This window comes from Moschus berezovskii, chromosome 9 (assembly GCF_049115385.1).
Source record: "Moschus berezovskii isolate FMDL1 chromosome 9, NW_MosBer_1.0, whole genome shotgun sequence".
In the NCBI taxonomy this organism is placed as follows: domain Eukaryota; kingdom Metazoa; phylum Chordata; class Mammalia; order Artiodactyla; family Moschidae; genus Moschus; species Moschus berezovskii.
The window spans coordinates 54,558,905-54,579,826 of NC_142468.1; the positions used below are offsets into that span (position 1 = coordinate 54,558,905).

General features: G+C 40.5%; 1 protein-coding gene across 6 annotated transcripts in view; it reads right to left on the reverse strand.

The window, feature by feature from the left end:
• The window catches only part of RORA (RAR related orphan receptor A), an 811,723-nt gene that overhangs the window by 102,356 nt on the left and 688,445 nt on the right, over window positions 1-20,922 (reverse strand). Inside the window, exon 1 of one of the 6 annotated variants that reach the window (XM_055437106.2) lies at window positions 3,863-4,989. The exons of 4 other annotated variants lie outside the window; for them this stretch is intronic. In XM_055437106.2, the coding sequence (XP_055293081.1) occupies window positions 3,863-3,866 (4 nt within the window). In that variant the 5' untranslated portion in view covers window positions 3,867-4,989. Of the gene's footprint in view, window positions 1-2,125; window positions 2,292-3,862; window positions 4,990-20,922 lie in introns of those variants that run through there. One more of the 6 variants, XM_055437104.2, reaches the window with a different exon arrangement.

The window sequence follows — 20,922 nt, forward strand, 5'->3', positions numbered from 1 at the left end:
TCCCCAAGTACAATACTCTGAATCTATTATCTTCTGGCAGCCAGAGGTCACTCCAAGACAAATGTGTGGGCTAGAGCTCTAGGGGGGATACGGTGCTGGTGTGATTCCTGTGATAATCACTAAGTGATAGTATGGAACTTCATTTTGTACTAGAACTACAAAAGCAAAAGTCCAAGTACTTAGAAACATCAAAATTAAGTTAAAACCTTAAAACGCACTTTCCTTATTAATTGTTTGGTGGTTACTGTTCATTAGGGGAAATAGTCTCTGCTTCTTACCCTTCCCCAATCGACACCAATTATATCAAATAAAATAGATAAGGACTAGGATTAACACCTCCCCAAATCTATTTCATACCGTAAAGAAAAAAAAGAAAGAAAATGTCTTAACTACACAGGCTGTCTGAATCGTTTTACAGGATTAATGAACTGCAGGAAATAGCATAAAAGTTTTTTTGAGAGGGAGGGGAGGAGCATACACTTCTACAGAAAAAGTCGGTAAGAAAATCTTAAAATCATTTTGGGAAGAAAACAAAAAAAACTTCAGGCTTAAGAACGTGGATCACAGGGAGGTCTCCTCCCTTTTCCTTTATCCGTTGCATATTCTAAAAATGATTAAATTCCATTTCCCTCAAACCACCGGGGAAAGGACAAAAATTTTGCTCTGGGCACGTCGGATAAGAAGATTTCATCTCAAGCAGCTCATCTTAGTGTCCAGTACGTTTCGGCCTGTTAATAATTAATAAAAGAGATGCCACCCAATCTCTAGTGAAGAAAGGCAAAGCTCGGTGATCCGAAAGTAAACCTAGGCCAGATACCGAACCTGTTTCCTTCATGCAGGATTGCAACAAAACCTCCACCTTAGCAAACGTTTAACGAGCGCAGACCCCGCAGGACTGTCTAGGTCTGAGAAACTGCGGCGCGTTAAGGGAGCCCGGTCCGCGGCAAACAGATGGGGCTGTAAATCCCCGCTCCCAGCGGCCGGGTCTGCGAAGCCACTCGGGCAGATTAACCACCCCGAAGAACCTGCTGGCTCACAAGCGGGCGGCGGGGTGCGGGCTGAGTTTCTCTCGGGGTGTTGGCTTGTCTCGGCTTCTCCCGACCGCGCAGGCGACTTCCTGCACACCTCCAAACTTTGGCTTTCTCATTAGAAACTTCCCTGACTTGCCACGGTTTCTTTTCTCCTCACCTAGGGGGACCTGAAGCCAGTCCTCTCTCCGGCCAGTCCCCCCTGCCATCCGGCCACCAGCCCGGCTAAGGACTTCTGATCAGGGCCGGCTGGCGGGCGAGGAGGCTCGACGGAGTCTTGACCACGACTAATCTGCGCCCGCCGGCTCCTCGCCGCCGTCTAACCTCCACCACTGGCCGCGAATCCTGTAGGAGGTGAAGTTGCTTCCCCACATCCATCCACAACCCAAAAGTATCAAGTCGGGGTGCGCCGAGGCTGCGGGCGGCCCCCGAGGGAGTCTTGGCACGTTCCCGAAGCCCGTCTCGCTAGGGCCTGGGCGCTTTCGGAAGTGGCCGGGGCGGGCACGCAGCGCGGACCGGCCGCACGTCCCCCGCCCGCGGCCGCCGGGCGCTCGGGGCTGCCGGGCCGCAGAGGCGGGGAGGGCCCAAGGCCCGGGGCGCTGACCAGTCCCCGGGGATGACACCGCACCCGCGCGCACGCTCGGCCGGGCCTGGCCGCGGCGCCTTCCCTACGCAGGCCAGAGCTGTCCGGGGTGCGGGCCCCGGGGACCCGTCGCGGGCGCCCCCGGCTTCCTCCCAGCTCCTCAGAGCCTCCCCTCCCTGCCAGAAGCTCGGCGACTCCCAGCAAACTTTCTTCCGGGAGCCCCGCCGGGTGCCAGGAGGACCCGGGCGACTGACAGGAGCCAGAAGGGACAGAAGTTGGCGGGGGGGTGCGTCCAGCCCCTGCGCCTTTGCCCCGACAGAAGGCAGGCAGATCCCGTGACCCGGCTCAGGGGGCGCCGCTGCAGGGCCCCCAAAAACCCTGGCGGGGTTCCCGCGGCCAGCCCCGGGCAGTACGTGCGCTCGGGCAGGCGCGCCCACCCCTCCCCCTGCACGCCCGCCTCCCCGCCCCCCGGAGCAGCCAGCCCACCCGGCCCCGGCGGGGCGCCCGGGCTCACCTTTCATCGCTGCGATCACAAAATACATCATTTAAGCCGCGGTGAGGAGAGCGCAGGGAGAGCGGATGGTCCGACCCCGGAGCCCCCTCTGCCGCCGCCGCGCCGCCGCCGCCCGAGCCACAGCAGCAGCTGCAGCAGCTGCCCGCCCGCCGAGAGCCATCCCGAGCCATAAGAGGCTCCATGTGACCGGCTGACATCACGGCCGCCGCTCTGTTTACACCGCGCCCCTCCGCTTCCTCCCCGGGCGGGAGGCAGGCGGCGGGAGGCGGCGCGCCCCAGCACCGCGCCCCGCCCCGCCCCCGCGGGCAGGTGAACGGCCGCGGCTCCCGGGCGCACCCGGGCTGGCGCTGCCCTCTGGCACCCCCGGCCAGCATCCGGACCCCCAGCCTTCTGCCCGCTTCCCGGGGCACCTGTGGCCTCCCGGGCGCACTCTGCGCCCAGCGCCCTTCTGATCGCACATCTACTTTCTCCTTCGACCCCTTTGCCAAGAAGGGCTCAGCCTGACGCTACTTTCCCGCTCCCTTGCCCAGGGGTGACAAAAGCGCCAACTCATTGGAGGAAAAGCAGGGTTTGTTCGGTCTGGCGGGGGTGAGGGGTGGGCTATAGTCTCCCTCACTTCCAACTTCCCAGATCACCCCAGTTTTATTCGGAAGGTAGAGCCCACTCCGGCGCGGTGGAGAACGGAGTCACCCGTCTGTTCCAGGAGTAATAGTTTCATCAGTCTTTCCTGGGAGACTCGGCCTGCGAAAAGGGAATTCCGCCCACCTAGACATTGATATTTCTCATCCCACTAACATTTAAGGTCCTGGTTTACACCTCTCCCTTCCTGCTGGACCTCTGATACCTGGACGGAGAACAGACAACTGTGTGTGAATCACCTAAATGTACTCCATTTGCCAGCGGATTTCAGCCACTAATTTCCCAGGCTCTTCCATATCCACCATTCTCTCCAGAGAACACATCTACAAGTGGAAAAAGTTCTAGTTTTCACACCCTAAAAGTGAAATGTTTCGGTACTTTAGACAGGAAAAAAAAAAATCACCACCACCACCACCAAATAACCAAGCAACCTCTAAAAGTCAACTTTGTGAATTTTAACTTATAACTAAGGCTTAATTCCCTCCAAACGTTGAAGCTTAATCCTTTTAACTGGCCTTATGGAAACTTAAATCATGATATTATTATCAGATGAATTTCTTTACTATGAACTTCAGATGCTACATACCCAGAGACCAAATTATTTAAAATTTCAGCAGGCTTGTTCACAGTATTGAGCATAGCAGAAAAAATTATCAAAAGCCAAGTTTGCTACCTACTACTGTTCCTTCACACAATTTCAACTCTGCTTTCTTTTCTGATGGTCTATGTTTCATTTACAACTCAGATATTAGATGGTTATTAGTCGTTGCATTCATGGTAATGAAGCAAGAAGAGTCCTAACATTTTTTCCCATATAACTGAATTGTCCTTGCCGTTCAGTTGGGACGTAATTTAAAACACATGCAGACGATCAGCATTGCAAAAACTAAGATTTATACCTCTCTCACCGCCCGGCCCCCCTTTCATGGCAAAATTTACAGAGTGCTCTAATTCAGAAGATTAAAAAAATTCATGATACCTTAAATCAAGCCATACCTTTATAAAAGTTTGATTTCAGCTAAAGTTATCCTAACAGTTTTTTTCCCCTAATAAAACCACAAAAATCAGAAATCGTAACAGTGTGAAGCCAAGACCTACCCATGTTAACTCAGCTGTCCAGCCATAGCGAAGTGGACAAGAGTTTCAAATGAATCAACCATACCCACTGTGATGTTTACAGTGATGAAATGAAATCACACCACGTTCCCATGATGCAACTGCAACTCCCAGTGAGGCAACGCCCCTCAGTTACGCGGACACTATCCTTCGTATGTGGTTCCTGATTTCCCTTGTCTTACCGACTTTAATAAGGACAGGTAATGCCAAGCTGTCCTATTGGTAGGTTCTGGGTATGGTTTTCTTTCCTTTGTATTGTTAAAGGATGGAACAACATCAGAGACTGCATGCTCCTAGGGGTGTTTTTCCATACTCACTGCAAATGAATCTAGATAAACGACTCTGAAAATTCAGTGTTACTTTAAAACAGCATCCTGCTTTAGAAAATAATGCTTTGAAAATGACCAAATCCATTAGCTCCAGCCTGCCTGTCAGACATCTGACTCCAAGGTAAATAGTCTTACATTACTAGTAATCGGTATTTATTTCCAGACCATTTCAAATGAAATCAGTAATCGGGAATGACATGTAACATGACATATGCTCCTGCAATTACAAGGAGAAGAATCATTCATCCTATACGTATGTCCCCAATAGAAATATAATCTCATAATACTTAAACTTGAAATATTTATACTTTTATTCAACAAAGACATTTCCATGATAATGTAACACTGACCTTGCCCTTTAGAAATGTATTTCATTCTCACCATACAACTAATGAGCAACAGAATTTCAGATATTAAGTCACAGTAACCTTCCTGTGTGGCTAGATGCTATTTGTAATACATGCCTCTATTAAATGCATTTTTTCATTTTCAACACAGCTTTTAACCCAGAGTATATTAGTGTTTATATTAACATAAAACTCTCATGAAACTTCAAAGGTAAATATGAGAGGTTTCTTTTTCTTTAAAAACCCTCTTGAAATACAACTTTTCTACAGAGTTAGAAGTCCTCAACCAAGTAAATCAGTCAGGAATGAAAGGATATGTATTTCCCTTCAGTACTTCCACATTGAAGCCAAAAAGAAAGCACATTTCAGTGCAAACTTTTACCAGCTAAATATTAAAATACAGGAATAATTATTTGGTTTCCATAAAACACACACTCCTGGAGTGCCAACTATGGGGGTAAAACAGTCGTAAGTAGTTTACTCTTTCCATTTGAAAAATTTTTACCAAGTGTTCTGAAGGAAAAAAAAGTGTAAAAAAATTGATTACAGGAAGGTAATTAAACAAGATGAGAACTCTTTACCATGAATGAGGTTATATCATACATGAATTCTCAAGTCAAATATTTCTGTTGGCTAATCTCAGAAAAAGAGGGCATATTGCATACTTAAAAAAACATGTAATTCAACTCAGAATCCTCTATAGACAGCTGCACGTGGTGTCCCTATGTATTGGGTTTCACATTGGATCTGTCACTTAGCAAGGAAGTGGAAGGACATGACTGATGGCGAGTTATCCCAAAATGCCCATGAGGAAAGCTTGCTGTATTTCTGCAGGAGTCTAGACTGGAGTATAATCAGTAAATTAGTGCCTATACTTCCCATTTAAATAAGGAAATGATACTTGACTTTAGAAAAGTACATTTGACTTTCTGCCAAACAGAATCTGATCTCAAGGTACACCACACTGATTCACACCTGAAGTACTACTGGGGAGAATGGCAAAATGACGGGCTGACAAACTTATCTAGAATCATCAAGAGGCTCCCCGTGCAATGATGTTTTCAAAGTTGGCTGATGCACATGAGAGGGAAGCTACATTTTGACTCTGAGGTTCTGTCTCGACCAGGTCCTGGTTCTCTCTCTCCAGTGTGTGGCAGCTTGCTAATTCAATTAACTTCTTTCTAGCTGAACAAGAAAGGGATCAGTGAAAGGTTAATATGGTCCTGGGCAGCTTGATTCAGCTGAATCCTTAGCCTTCGTGGCACTGTGATCTGTAGGAGCTGAGCCGTTTGGGCCAACATAAAGCTAGGGGACCAGGTCTCCTACATACAAATAGGGTCTGAGAGTTTGAGACCCTGGTCTCTAGGTCTGAGACCTAGAGAATTCTAAGTAAGATTACTTGGGAAGCTATAGACACAAACTTACCTACAATAGATTACAGCCTTGCTTAGTTTTGAGTCTGAAAGTGTCTCATAAAGAAACATTTATAAATGGAATAATGCTGATAAGACCTGGACACCAAGGTGACAGAGGGGTCTCTTTCTTTATGTGTGTTAAGGAAGAGGGGTGATCAGGTTAATATAACTTGTTTTATTCATGATTTTAAAGCAAATATAGATGCCATATTTAAATGTACATGTATGTGTGCACATACATAGTCCATGAAAATAGTGAAATTAATGGTATTTTGATGTCAAGAGACATCTTCAATTTTATAAACACACTCACACACACATATATATTTCTTATATTTCACATCATCAAGCACATTTACTGAATATTTATTAAATGACTGGCCCTCTACTGGAGAATCAAACAAGAATCAGACAAGCCCTATTCTTGAGAAGCTTCCTAATCAGGTGAACTTGGCTCTGAAAACTCTATACAGAAGTCAGTTCCCTGAGTTCGGACTTCCCTAAAGAAAGGCAGTGTCTGGCCATCTGCTGAAAAGATGTTTGCACAGCGTTTCACCTCTCACAGTTGATGAATGGCTGTAAGTCATTAGTGTGGTGGTTAGGGTAATAGGATGTTGGAAGTGAAGGATTTGGCTGAATTGAGACAACGGTGAAGGGATTCTGAGATTCTCGGAACCACGTGTCTCACATATCTATTGGGAAATTCAAGAACTGACAGATGTTTTGTAACCATCACAAGGAGGGAAAGGATAAAGTTCACAGGCATTCAGACCTAAGCAACCTCCACAGAATAGGTAGGTGGCAGGTGCCTCACTACACACACACCTGCTAAGGGCAGCAAGGAAGATGACTCATACCACAAGCCAGAGGGACTGCCATAACTGTGTTCCCATGGGATATCTTCACCCTACTCCTACACCTGGCAGTGGAACAGGCATTCAGGAAATGATGAATCTGTTTAAAAAATTATTAAAGTATAGTTGATTCACAGCATGTTAATTTCTCCTATACAGCAAAGTGACACAATTATATATGTGTGTGTGTGTGTATTCTTTTTCATGTTTTTTTCTATTTCGTTTATTATAGGATATTGCCTATAGTTCCCTGTGCTATACAGTAGGGCCCTGTTGTTTGTCTTCTATGTATAATACTTTGTTTCTGCTAATCCCAGACTCCCAATCCATCCCTCCACCCACCCCTGCCCCGTGGCAACCACACATCTGTTCTCTACATCTGTGAGTCTTCAGCTTCATAGATAAGTTCATCTGCTTCATATTTTAGATTCCACACATAAGTGATATTGGATGATATTTGTCTTTCTCTGTCTGATTTACTTCACTTAGTATGATAATCTGTAGGCCCATCCATGTTGCTGCAGATGGCATTATTTCATTCTTTTTTATGGCTGAGTAGTATTCCATTATATGTATGTGTCATGTCACCTTCATCCATTCATCTGTCGATGGACAATTAGGTTGTTTCCGTGTCTTAGCTATTGTAGGGAGTGCAGGAACTTAAGATTTTTCTTTTAGTTAAAGGAACATAGGTAGTAGAAGCGAACTCAGAACTTGGAGCCCTGGGTTCAAGTTTCACACTTGTCATGTAGTGTTCTGTGTCACCCTGTGCAAGTCATCTCCCTTCTCAGGCTGTCAGGCCCCCGAATGTAGAATGAAGGAATAGGAAAGACTTCAAAGGGCTCCTGCAACTCAAATATCCCATGACTATTTTCAGGACCATGTCCCAGCCCCTCCTCAGAAACACCTTCAACCCTTTCTCTCTACTGGGCCATGTTGACTTCCTTCTCCAAGGAGCCTTCCTTGTTTCACTGAACCCTGAAGAATGATACCATGAGCTCTGGCATTAGGTTAAACTGGGCTCCAAACCAACCTTTATCCTACTCAGTAGCTGAGTGAGTTTGAGCAAACCTTTGTTTCCTCATATGTGAAATAGGATAGTAGAGCCTTACAGGGACACTGGAAGGAGTAAATGAAACAATTTAAAGAAAGGACAAAGTGATTATCTCTTAGTAGGGTTACGAGAGGAAATACTATCACCACCCCGTATTTTTACATACATAGACTATGGGCCTGGTAAAACATTATTGACCTTAATAAGGATATGTTGAAATGATTATCAGCAAGCACTTTTGATAAGCTTAGAAATGTGTGTGTGTGAATGCACATGTATGTAATAAGTATTTATTATGTACCTGCTAAGTATTGAGAGTATAAAGATGAATAAAAATTAAATTACCCCTTGGCATAAGGGACCTCTTTTTATGCACTATTTTCTGTAAGACTGCAAGCTTTTTTTATATCTTGTTTCCTATAAGAATGCAAGTTCCCATCCAATGAACAAGGATAAACATCTGTGCATTACATTGTGCTGGGACATGGAGAGGAAAGGAAGAAAGATTAAAATGTCAGACCTTCCCTCAAGGAGCTTGCAATCTAGTAGGAAAATGAATGCAATGCTTATATTGTAAGGCAGAATATGTGACACGTACTCTAAGCCAGGTGCTATGTGGGCCAAGAGTAAAAGAGGTTACTTTGTGCAGGGTTTATCTTAAACTTTATGAGCAGAAGGACTTCATGGAGGAGGTCCCACTTAAGCGAGACTTTGAAGACTAGTCTGATTTTAGTAGACAAAACAAGGAATAAAGGCCATCTAAGGAGGAGAGCAGAACACGCCTAAGAGCACGCAGAAGAGCACAGAGACAGAAATCACGCACGTTTTACTGAAGAAAACATGGCGGTTTAGAGTGACATGCAGTACATATAGATAAGGCGGGAAGAAAGCTCAAAATGTAGGCTGTAGGTATCCTTTTGCTTTCCTTCAAAGTGCCTAGTACAGAGCTTTGCAAACTATACTGTATACATTCAGAGAACAAGTTCTGAAAAAAGAATTGAGGGCAGAAGACAGGAATTGCACTTTCAAAAATAAATCTCTTTATGGCCTGCCTATTTCATAGTCTTATTCTAAGGATTAATAGTTGGTTTGATAGTCATAAAGTTAAATTACACTTAATAAAACACATAGAGCAAAAGAGTTCCACATCACAGCACACGGGGGAAGAATAAAACTGGAAATGGGTGTTATTTCATCAGAGCGAAAAGCTAAGCAGAGCATTTTAAGAGGAACAAGATAAATTGAATGTTATTTGATTTTGTATCTCATCCATTTCAGTTCTGAAAATGATCTGAGACAGTTCTATTAATACAGATGCTTCGTGTAGAGCCCATATTTTTTAAGAACTCTCTTAAATATAGATATATATATATTTTCAAATAATGGAGAGAAGATAAGCAGTTACATATGGTTTTCCCTATTTTTGTCATGCATGATCAGGACCACAGTGTAACGTGGGCTTCACTGGGAAATCTGAGTCTCGCAGCTAGGAATGTTCCAGGAGCAAAGGCTGGCATTATTTTGCTTTCACAGAGAAAACATGTTCCTGTTCAGTCAGGCAAAGTAATCAATTATTCTGCATTATGAAATACTCATTTTATAACTATTGACATTTCAGACAGTTGTGCCACATGTCAATAGTGGTTTGGAGGCTCACATTTGAGCTTCAGTTCATAGGATGGAATTTACTGGGCTGGCAATGTAGGGTCAGGAGTCTCTTTCCTGCCCGCAGAAGTACACTTATTATTTATCTCTAGTCCTGCAGTGTGGAAGTACGCTGTGAAGACTGAAACAAGAACAGACTTGAGGGTGTTTTTCTACTTTCATTAATAAAAAATATTAACTCTTCTAAATATGTTAGATTCATATTAAAATTCTATACTTTTCTCTTGAATTAAAAAAAAAGATTCCTACATTTTACAAGGTGGAGGTTGATTAAATTAGGTATTGCATTCAGAAGAGGTTCCAAAATTCACATGATATTTTGAGTATCCAGTTAAACCTTGTGCCCCCCAAAGATGATTTTCTGAAATCAAAATGACTTTCCAATAATTACATCACACTGCAGCTCTTGCTTTTACCGCACCTGTTGGTTCACAATTCTTTGGAACTCATTCTGTAGCAGGTACTTTTTCACATTAAATTCACTCAAAACTCTCTTTTGAGGAAACTGACAGATAAATTAAGTAACTTGTCCAAGAACACAAGGAACCATAAAAAATCCATGTGAACAGAATCTGGGGTGTGTACTCTTAACCAATACGTTATGACTCTGAAACATTTTCTGAATTTTCCTTTAATTGTGCACTACTCAGTATTTTGAAAAAGGCAAGCTGACTTCTTCAGAAATTAAAATTGACTAATAAAATGTAGGCATGTGTGCAAGAACTTATTTTATCACTAGCTCCTGTAATTGAGCAGGGTTAGCATGTGCCATTATGAATTATTGCACAATTTAGTAAATTATTTAATTACTTACTAATGAAGAAACATACTGTACACGGTTGCAATTATCCTGTTTGAAAACAATGTTGTCATTTGTCCATTTAAGAAACACTTGCTACACATTAAATTAACTCTTGAGGGGAATTCTATCCTCTTTTGGAAAAATTAAACAACTCTAAATATTGGCAACGGAATGGGACACAGGAACAGAAGAAAACTAACAACTTAAAAAAGCCAAAGGTGGCATTTCCAAGACTTCAGACAAAATAACAAATCTGTGGGAAACACTCACAAAAAATAATAATTTTAGACTTCATGCTCTTTACAGGAAAAGCACAAGATAGAGATAGTTACTGATTTTACTTTTCCAAATTGTATCAAGGCTGCTCTTTTTATAAATAATTTTTGCTATATCATATAATATAGCATTTCCTGCACCTACTTTAATCACTGAACAAATGGTTTATGCAGCAATAATAATCTTAAGCAGAGCTACTTAGTTTTCAATACACTTTGAATAAATCATTGTCTACATAAAATAACTTTGAATAAATCATTGTCTACATTTATTAAGTGACTACAGTCATGCATGGCCTCGTTATCTGTATAAAGACATAGTACATATACAGCCTCAAGATGTTTTGGCAACACATCTTAAGTAATATAGAGTATTTTCTTTTTTACTTTACCACATCTTTGGTTGTTGAAATATAACAGAGATAATGTGGTAGAGCCACTGTAAACAAGGAAAGATTTCAGAAAAGACATATCAGAATTGGGAGACACTCAAAGATGTCATGCATCCTGCTTCCAAGACCATAAGCTGCTAAACAGTTTCCATGTGTGACAGCTGCCTATCATTGAAGTTGTTCAGTTGCTAAGTCATGACTGACTCTTTTGTGACCCCATGGACTGTAGCCCACCATGTTCCTCTGTCCATGGGATTTCCCAGGCAAAGACACTGGAATGGGTTGCCATTTCCTTCTCCAGGTGCCTATCATTAAAGAATCATATATAAGCAAGAAAAATGATATTACATTTGTTTCCTTTGTTGTTTTCTTTCCTACCCCAGGGTCAATATGCCATATCACTGGGTAATTTAAGTTAAATGAAAGTTTTGTTTTCCTATGAATAACATGTATATTAGAGCTATAGTATTGTTGTTGTTGTTCAGTCGCTCGGTTGTATCCGACACTTTGCAACCCCATAGACTGTAGCCCACCAGGCTCCTCTGTCCATGGGATTCTCCAGGCAAGAATACTGGAGTGGGTTGCCATTTCCTTCTCTAGGGAGAGTTATACTATAGTTTACAGAATTCACCACTTACCAAAATACAGTAAGGAGCTATTTCCTATAAACCAGTAAGAACTTCATTAAATTTGAGCATTATGAAACAATAGAAAGGAATACATAATTTATATGTTCACAGTATCCACTGTTCAATTTATAGTGTAACATAAATTTCTACATAGTATTTATTTTATACTCACAGTGTTTTATCAACAAGAACATTAGTAAAACACATGCTTTAATAGTATTTTCTGATGTTACCTTGGCAAACTAGAAGAACTATATCTTGATCAAAATTCATCTTTTAGATATGTTTTTATTTCATTTCTTATAAAAATATAACTTACATACAGTAAAAGTCACTCTTCTTAGTGTATAGTTCTATGAATTTGACAAAGGGTTTTAATTTCGTAATGACCAACACACTCAAGATATGAAAGAATTCCATCTCCCATACCCCCCAAATTCTTTTGTGCCCTTCTGTACCCAACTTATTCCCCTTCTCCAAACCCTGGTAACCACAGATCTGTCTTCTGCCCCTATATTTTTACCTTTAAAAGATATCATTTAAATGGAAAAATATATTAATGTAGCCCTTGACTCTGGGTTTCTTTACTCAACACAACACATTTCAGATACATTCCATGAACAAATCAATAATTTGCTACTTTCTATAGTTGAGTGGTATTCCATTCTGCAGTTTATTCTTTTCCTAATTGAAGAATATTTACATTGAATCCACTTCTTAGCAATCACAAATAAGGCAGCTATGAACACTCATGTACAGGTTTTTGTGTGAATGTAAGTTTTTATTTTACTTGGATAAGTATCTAGTTATGGGACTTTTAGATTATATGGGCTATAGAAGTTTAATTATAAGAAATGCCAGGGACTTCCTTGGTGATCAAGTGGTTAAGAATCCACCTTCCAATGCAGAAAATGTGAGTTTGATCCCTGACTAGGGATCTAAGATCCCACATGCCTCAGGGCAACTAGGCCCATGCACCACAGCTGCTAAGCCCCAGTGCCATAACTAGAGAGAATTAACACCAGATGCAACAAAAAAGAAATAAAAAACAAATAAATATTAAAAAGAAATGTCAAATGGTTTTCCAGAGTGACAGCACCATTTCTGCATTCCTTATTAGCAATATAAGAGTTCCACTTGCGTCAGATCCCCATTAGTACTTGGTATTGGCAGATATTTATCTATCTTGTTATCTGAGGTAGCTATGTTGTATAAAGTTCCTGGGATCACTGAATTAGTGAATACTGAATAATTTTCTCTAGGAGAAATATGGAGTGAGGTTCCTACGAGTCTGTGCTCTTAACATTTTTGTCAGTTGATCAAGATACAACCTTATTTTTTTGTGCTTCTACTTAAAGACATCTTATTTGACATTTATTAATTCATTAACATTGAACCCACGTGCAACAGCAATGGACAAAGCTTATCAAACGTGTATTTTCTCTGTAGGGCACATCACAATGGGAACACTAGCCAGAACTTCAGCACTATGCTTGGGGTCCACTTTAAACAGCAGTATCACCAACAAAAAGCAGATAAAGGAGAAAAATGTGGCACTGAGAAGATTGTGAAAATGGGATACTTGTTTACAGTATGAGAGCTGAAACAAGACGGCAGAGTGTTGCTTCATCTGATCTCAGCTGGGAACATGTGTGTCAGGATGCTCTGTGCTTGCATAAGTGTGAGAAAAGGTACTATTTTTTTTTAATAGTTGAAGTATAGTTGATTTACAATACTGTGTTAGCTTCAGGTATGCAGCAAAGTAATTCAGTTATACATTATTTCAGATTATTTTTCCATGATAGGTTATTACAAGATATTGAACGTAGTTCCCTGTGCTATAGAGTAAATCCTTATTGCTTATCTATTTTATGTGGGACGGCAGAGCCTGGTTGGCTGCCGTCTATGGGGTAGCACAGAGTCGGACACGACTGAAGCGACGTAGCAGCAGCAGCAGCAGCAGCAGCAGCAGTGTGTATCTGTTAACTCCACACCTCTAACCCCACCTCCCTTTCCTCTCTGGGATAGTTTGTTTTCTATATGACTCTGTTTCTGTTTTGTATATAGTTTCATTTGTTTTATTTAGATTTCACATATAAGAGAAATCATTAAATATTAATTTTTCTCTGACTTACTTCACTAAGTATAATATTCTCTAGGTCCATTCATGTTGCTTCAAATGGCATTATTTCATTCTTTTTCATGGCTGAGTAATGTTAAGGGCAGCAAATACTGATTCTGGAGTTATAAATAAATTTTGGTGAGTAGGCAAATATGCAAATATAGAACCTGCCAATAATGTCAATTAACTCTATCTATCTATCTCTATCTAATCTAATCTAATCTGTCTTGACATCCTATAGTCTCAGTTTGGGCTTCCCTGGTAGCTCAGATGGTAAAGTGTCTGCCTACAATGCAGAAGACCCGGGTTCAATCCTTGGGTCGGGAAGATCCCCTGGAGAAGGAAATGGCAACCCACTTCAGTATTCTTGCCTGGAGAATTCCATGGACCGAGGAGCCTGGTAGGCTACAGTCCACGGGGTCACAAAGAGTGGGACACGACTAAGCAACTTCACTCACTCACTCACAGTCTCAGTTTAAATGTCACAAACTTTCAGGATATTTTGTCCAAACTGTTAGCCTCCATCAGATGAGCTCCGGGCTCCCACTGACATCCTGTACTTTCCTTTCTAAAAACCTGATTCTTCACATTGTATTGTTTTTGTGTTTTATAATCATTTGTTCTCTTTTCTGTCTTTTTCACTGGACTTTACACTCTAAGAGGCAAGGATTTACCTTTGTATCTCCTGTAAGATGAAGATTTAGCACAGTGCCTGGTTCCTTTTGGATAAATATTTGTTGAATAAATGAATGCTTCTTTAAAAGCAGCAAATATGGTAAAAAGAGAACTAGAATTAGAGTTGGAAAATCTGTCTTCCCATCCTACTTCTAATCCTCTTGGTTGTGTGACCAGTGACAAGTTACTTATATTCCTAGAGCCTCAGTTTTCTTACCTGTAAAACTGGAAAAAACAATACCCATATAAATATATAAAAATATTAAAGCTTTAAAGTCAGACAATAGACATGAAAACATTAGTATCTGGCTCACTGTTGGTATCCAATAGTCACTGGTTTGGAGTGTTTTATGAACCACAACTAGACTTTTATAACTATATGAGCAAAATAAAATATGCTGATGACTACTATGAACAGTGAGTTTATTTAGCCATCCACATACTACCAACTCTTCATGTATTTAATTTTATGAATTCAGGGGAATCCAACAGTGAAAATGATTTTTCACTTTAGAAGTAGAAGTTTTGGCACTTCATCAAGCCACGCTGTTCAGGATCAAAGGTTATGTACACTATATACTATGAATATATCTTCATATGAACTGATGATCTATCTGCTACGTTTCAAAAATATTTTCTGAATGTTTGAAAGTCACTCTTCAATAACACAGGGTTTGTATTCATTGCCAAGATTTTTTCTCTTTCAAACACTACTGAAAAAACAAAGAATTAAATTTAAATGTAAGCATATAATGATTCTTCCTGAAATGTTTTCTTACTAAAATCTATTATGTCCCTTAGGACTTCAAGGCAATAAAAATCAATCATTTCTATAAAATTATCACAAATTATACAGGACTTGAGCATTTAGTTTTTTGTGTGTGTAACTAAGGGTAACAAAATAAACTAAATGCTCAAGTCCTGTTGAAAAGAAATTGCATAAACAATACGATAGTTACATCACTCAAAATTTATACAGAGGACTGCCTTACAAAATCATGATGATCAGATATGATTAAGTGACACTATTTGAGATTATTGGTCTTTAGTGGATACAAAGCATGATGACTCACTGGCAGAGCAAGCTAATGGTAGGGAGGGAGAGATGTAACTTTGTGTTTTGATTACAAAGCAGAACAGATAGTAAAGCCTCAGAATCAATAATCACCATTTTCTATGAAACTTTCATTGTTTCCTAAATTAGATTCATAGTAATTTTCTTGGCGATGACATTTTTTTTCAACACATACATTCTTATAAGTAACCTAACCACAGGCCTAAATTAAACCTAGAGTTTAAAACATTATTTGCTGACAGGCATCCTCCAAGTGTTTTCCACAGAGAGACATCACTTCCGATTGTTTCCAGGCTACTCTAAATGATCTTGGACAGGGCTACTGAGTGACTTGTCAGGGAACAGGAAAACATTATGACACCGCTTCTCCAGATTTCTTCCCAGAACATGAAATATTTGGGATCGCTCTAATGGAATCAAGGCTAGTTTCACGTTAAGCGTCAGTTTTAACTGGGGGAATGCTTCTAACATATGGCCGCTGGGCTCTGACTCACAGCAACCTTCAAATTCTGGCCAAAATGTCAGTTTCCTGAGATTGTGTCTGAGGGCCTGTGCATCCCTGGTGGGGCCCGGAGGCTTCAATAAATGCTATTGTTGGGACAAATGAATGAATGAAAGAGTTCCTAATTAAGAGCTACGAAAACCTCCATCAACAAAATAATCCCATAGGAAAGTGGCAACAGATTTGGAATTCATATTTATGAAGAGTTATATTTTCAGCCCCACTTTTTTTCTTCATTTCTGCTCAACCTGATCTTTGATTTTTTTTTAATATAAAAAACTAAGGTGTGAAAAGCACTGAAGCATTTTCCGGAACATGAAAGACAAGTGCAATTCTTGGAAAGTTTCATTTGCATGTAGCTTGTGCATGAAAATTATTTTTAAATCTCAGTTAATCACCAGATATTTTCTGAGAACAGACTGTGGGGGAGGCACTGTGTGAGATATTTGAAAAATAAGGTTAAAAACAGCCTATCCTGCTTATGCACCAAAAAATGTTATTAAGACTAGTAGAAAATGTGCAGGTTCCGGAATATCCACAGGTGAGGCAAATGTTTATCTAAGTGTCACTAAATTAGAACTGCTATCAAAGCAGTATAAATACTTGTTATCACATTTCTCATAATTAGAGAGGTCTCAGTTGAAAACCTTATGAAATCCAACATGGAAGAAAACAGAACAGAAAGATTCACAAAGATACCACTAAAATTTAAGAAACTAAAGCTTGTATTTGTACTTTAAAAAAATCCCTCAGGCATTTGCTTGGAGACTATTTACTCTTATGTAAGACACAGTTCTGACAACCTTGATATCTGATTTTCTAGTATACAGAATATACGAAAAAAAAAAAAAAATCCCAGCAGAAAGGGGTAGAGAGTTCTGCTCATAGGAATAAGAAGAAATGATAAATATTAAAGGAAGAGATAAAAAATGATTAAAAGTTAGACCTAAGAACTCAAAAAACATAGCAGCATGGGACTACTTAGCATAGGGGCAGACAATGAACCACACCTGCAAAGGCTCCGAGAACATCCTGTACTACAGCATAGTACACACACCATCATAATTAGTGTTTATAATGACTTTGAAACACTAAGAATGGATTAACTCATGATCTCTAAGAAGCCAGGGACTTACATATTTTGAAAGGCTTCTCCCACCACCGAACGGAGTGAAATAGTTTAGGCACTTAGACAGACTCCAGAAAATTAATTTACATGTAATATCTCATTTTCTAATAAGGCTGGGAATGTGGTATTGATATACATACTTCAAATAATAACCCTAATTACTTAAGACCTTACAATTAGGGTCTAGGTTATTTCAGTTTCAGTAAGCAATACTCTGAAGCCAGTAGGAAAAATAAAGACCTTTCCATAGTAAGAATAACTGTGTTCTACACCGGCATTTCATTCAACTGTATCATAGCCAAATAGCAATAATATAAAAACCGTTTAAACACCCCTCTATTTTTAAAGCAACAATGTTTTTGTAAATGTTTACTTGAATTATGAGTATTCAGGGCTGAGGTTTAAATATATATCATTATATTAAGATACTTGCTATTTATATTTTAGTAAGGGCTATTTATATAATAATGTTTAACCTGCCCTTATTCTGGAGAAGGAAAAGTTAGTCAAATAAGTTCAAGGAGGGGTAAAAAAAAGGAAAGAAAAACACATCGGCCTAATGTGGCATTGCTTTCATTCAGGGCAGGTGAAGTGATAGGTTTTGAAAAGGACACTTTTTACATGCACACATATGACACCAACACCCTTCTTCATGGCTGCGATAATTCTTTTTCAAAACTGCAAGCCTGTTTCCAGGGCAGCTGCAAAACATCCGTGAACACTCGTTAATTTATTGGAGTCATGGAAACTGCTGCCTCTCCACCTGCCAGCTACATCCACATTGTGCAGACTCCACAATGCAGGAGCTGAAGGTGCCGAGATGAATTCTCTTCGCTCCAGGCTGGCTGGAGGAAAGGGGAGCCGCTGCTCAGGCCAGGACCGTACTTTCGGATTTCTGCTGCTTTCACTCCATCTATTGTCCAGGCTCCACAATAATGCTTTCTGCATTAAAATCACCATGGCCACCTTTAAATTGCTATTAAATGTATTATTACCTTCATCACTATTGCTGTTGTTAATGAGAACGCAGTTTAAAGGTTACCATTGGGCACTCACCAATGGCTGGGGAAAGACAGCAGGCAGGGTCAACATCCTCACTTATGAAAGCTTGGAGAGGTTTCCCAGCTTAGCCTGGGACACGGAGAAAGGGAGAACTGAGACTTCAGCCTGGGTTTCTGACTCTTGGTCCAGTGCTCAATCAATTTTGCTACAGGCTGGATATTGAGAACTGATTTCTTATTCTTTAGGAATTTATATCCTGAGAAACTCAGATTGGCAGGTGTAAGGAAAATTTCCACTGTATTATTTCTGAAAGTGAAACATGAGGCTGTCGTATTTTTTCAGAAAACTTTGGTCACTAATTATATCTTCCTTTCGGTTCATACATTTTTGTGTTATCTATTTATTCCTGCCACAAGAGATAATTTACATGGCTCTTCAACAATATGCCACCAATAAATCACCAATTAAATGTTAATTATTGGACCTCATGACAATCCACAGAAAACTAGCTCACATGATGCATGTTATAAACCAAGCCTGATCATATGATTGTTGTTTCATAATTTCTAGCCTTTTCTAAGTGATAGAGATACACAGAGCGCTTGCAAGGGGCCCCAATGCCCATTACTACAATGGCCTCAGAAGTTAAGACTAGCATACTTTGAAGTTATATCTCATTTTTTATGTATCTTTTCTCATTAATCAACTTAAACTTTTCTGGTACTTTTTAATATTTTATCTATTCAAGTTGGGAAGGGGGTGGTCCAGACAGGCTGTATCACATGTGTTTTCCAGTAGCATAAGGGAGTGATTCCTATGATTAATTCCAAAATTCCTTCCACATTGAAAGGGTGCTCATTTGCCCATAATCTTGCTCTTATCAGCCTTTGTTTGGTATAAAATACTGAATTAGTTTATCAAAGAACCATAATAAGTTACCTTTAAAAGTTATATTATTTGATAGCAGGGCTTTTGAAATAAAATGTTAAAATTTTAATTGGGCAAAATAACAGGTGATATTTATTTATGGCAAGGATTATAGACAGAACAAAAGTGTGGCAGCTCAAGGGTAAAAGTCTCGGGTAGAGATACAGCTAGACCCAGAAATAAAATTCTCAAGGTCTCATTCCTATTCAATGTTCTGATCATTTGGCTACACTCTAGGGAAGAGACAATAAATACACATTCATGGAAAGTCCAGAGATGGAAATGAGGTGGTCCGACTTTCATCATTTGCAATGATCAGAGCTGAAGCCATTTATAAAGATACTGGCCATAACAGAAACCTCTGCATGTCGACTAAAAATGGGAAGACAGAGAAGAGGTTGATAAAAACGAAATCATGATATACTCATCCTTATCATATCACCAAAGTGGTTGCCCAAAGAGGGGTCTCCACAGTGGTGTGATGAAAGGCATAAATCATGGACCACCCACTGGGGCAGCCAGGCCAGAGAGGGGAGGAAATGGCCTTTTCCTCAGAGGGCTGAATGACCGGACTCGCTCGGATGAATAGATAACACCATCGCCGAACAGACAGCAGAGATGAAAGTGGAAACCAACGAAAACAGAGGAACGGAGGAAAGCCATCAAAGGCGTGGAAAATAACAAAAGTTCAGGGACTGGTGGGATCAGCACCCAAATGCTAAAACTGCAGCACGAGTGAGCTGTTTGAAGCTGCTAAAGGGATTGAATACAATCTGCAATGAACAGAATTTGCCATCAAACAGAACAGAAGGGCCACTAAGAGACCTCAAGGAAGGACAACCTAATGGAACGTGAGCCCTGCTAAGAGCTCACACGACTATGTCCTTTTGAACATCTCAATCATTCTAAAGTGGTGTTTGAAACACACACACACACATGCACTCACGCACACATGGTCCGGAGTCTGTGGGGAATTTTGATGGGAGCTGCTCATCAAAACTCTTAAATAATGCAAAGCAATGGCAATCTATCCGATCTTCCACTCTGAGGACCTGGAGCAGAGAACAGACGTGGGTTTTATCAAAGCAGCCTCTAATCCTTCCAGCACATCCGCAATGTCCATCTCACCAGGGGCGACCTTCTGAGTGAACTTGGGGAGAGATGTGCTCTTTGGTTTTGTCTGGGCTGCAGTTTAATTCAGCAGGAAGCAGGCCATGGCTGGGAACCACAGCACAAAGAAACCCACGGTAAGGAGGTGAAAAATACAGGACTGATCGACCATAAGTGAGATGAAATAAGTGACTGGTAGTTTTTTATGAGACCAGCAGAATTTAAAAAAAAAATACAATGGATTATCACTTTTATGGCTCATTTCCCATTGCTGTTACTAAGTAGGCAATGACAGAAACAGCACAATTGAGCAATCACACACAGATTAGAAAGAGAGAAAGTAGAAGAGAAAATAAAAGAATCAGAGAGACTCTTGAAGACTGTGTCCTATCCAGGGCAATCATCCGAATAAAAAAGTGTCAATTTCACTCAAATGTAGTGCATATAAATTGCACTGTGAAGATATATAGACTTAAAAATTATTCTGTTTTTATGCATATAATTGTCTCTAACACCTCTGGATCGAAAGAGTTTTGGTTTATGTAAGGTACAAAATCTTCAGATGATCAAAAGGGATGTACGTATTTGTAGTAAAGCTAAGAAATCATGTTATCTAAAGTTTATGAGCCAGTGGTTTTCCCTGTGCTAACCATTAACCTAATTTGGACCAAAAGGAGGGAGGAGATATTCCTTAGAAGGGATAAGTCAAAGGAAATCTACATACGAAGGGAAATAAAC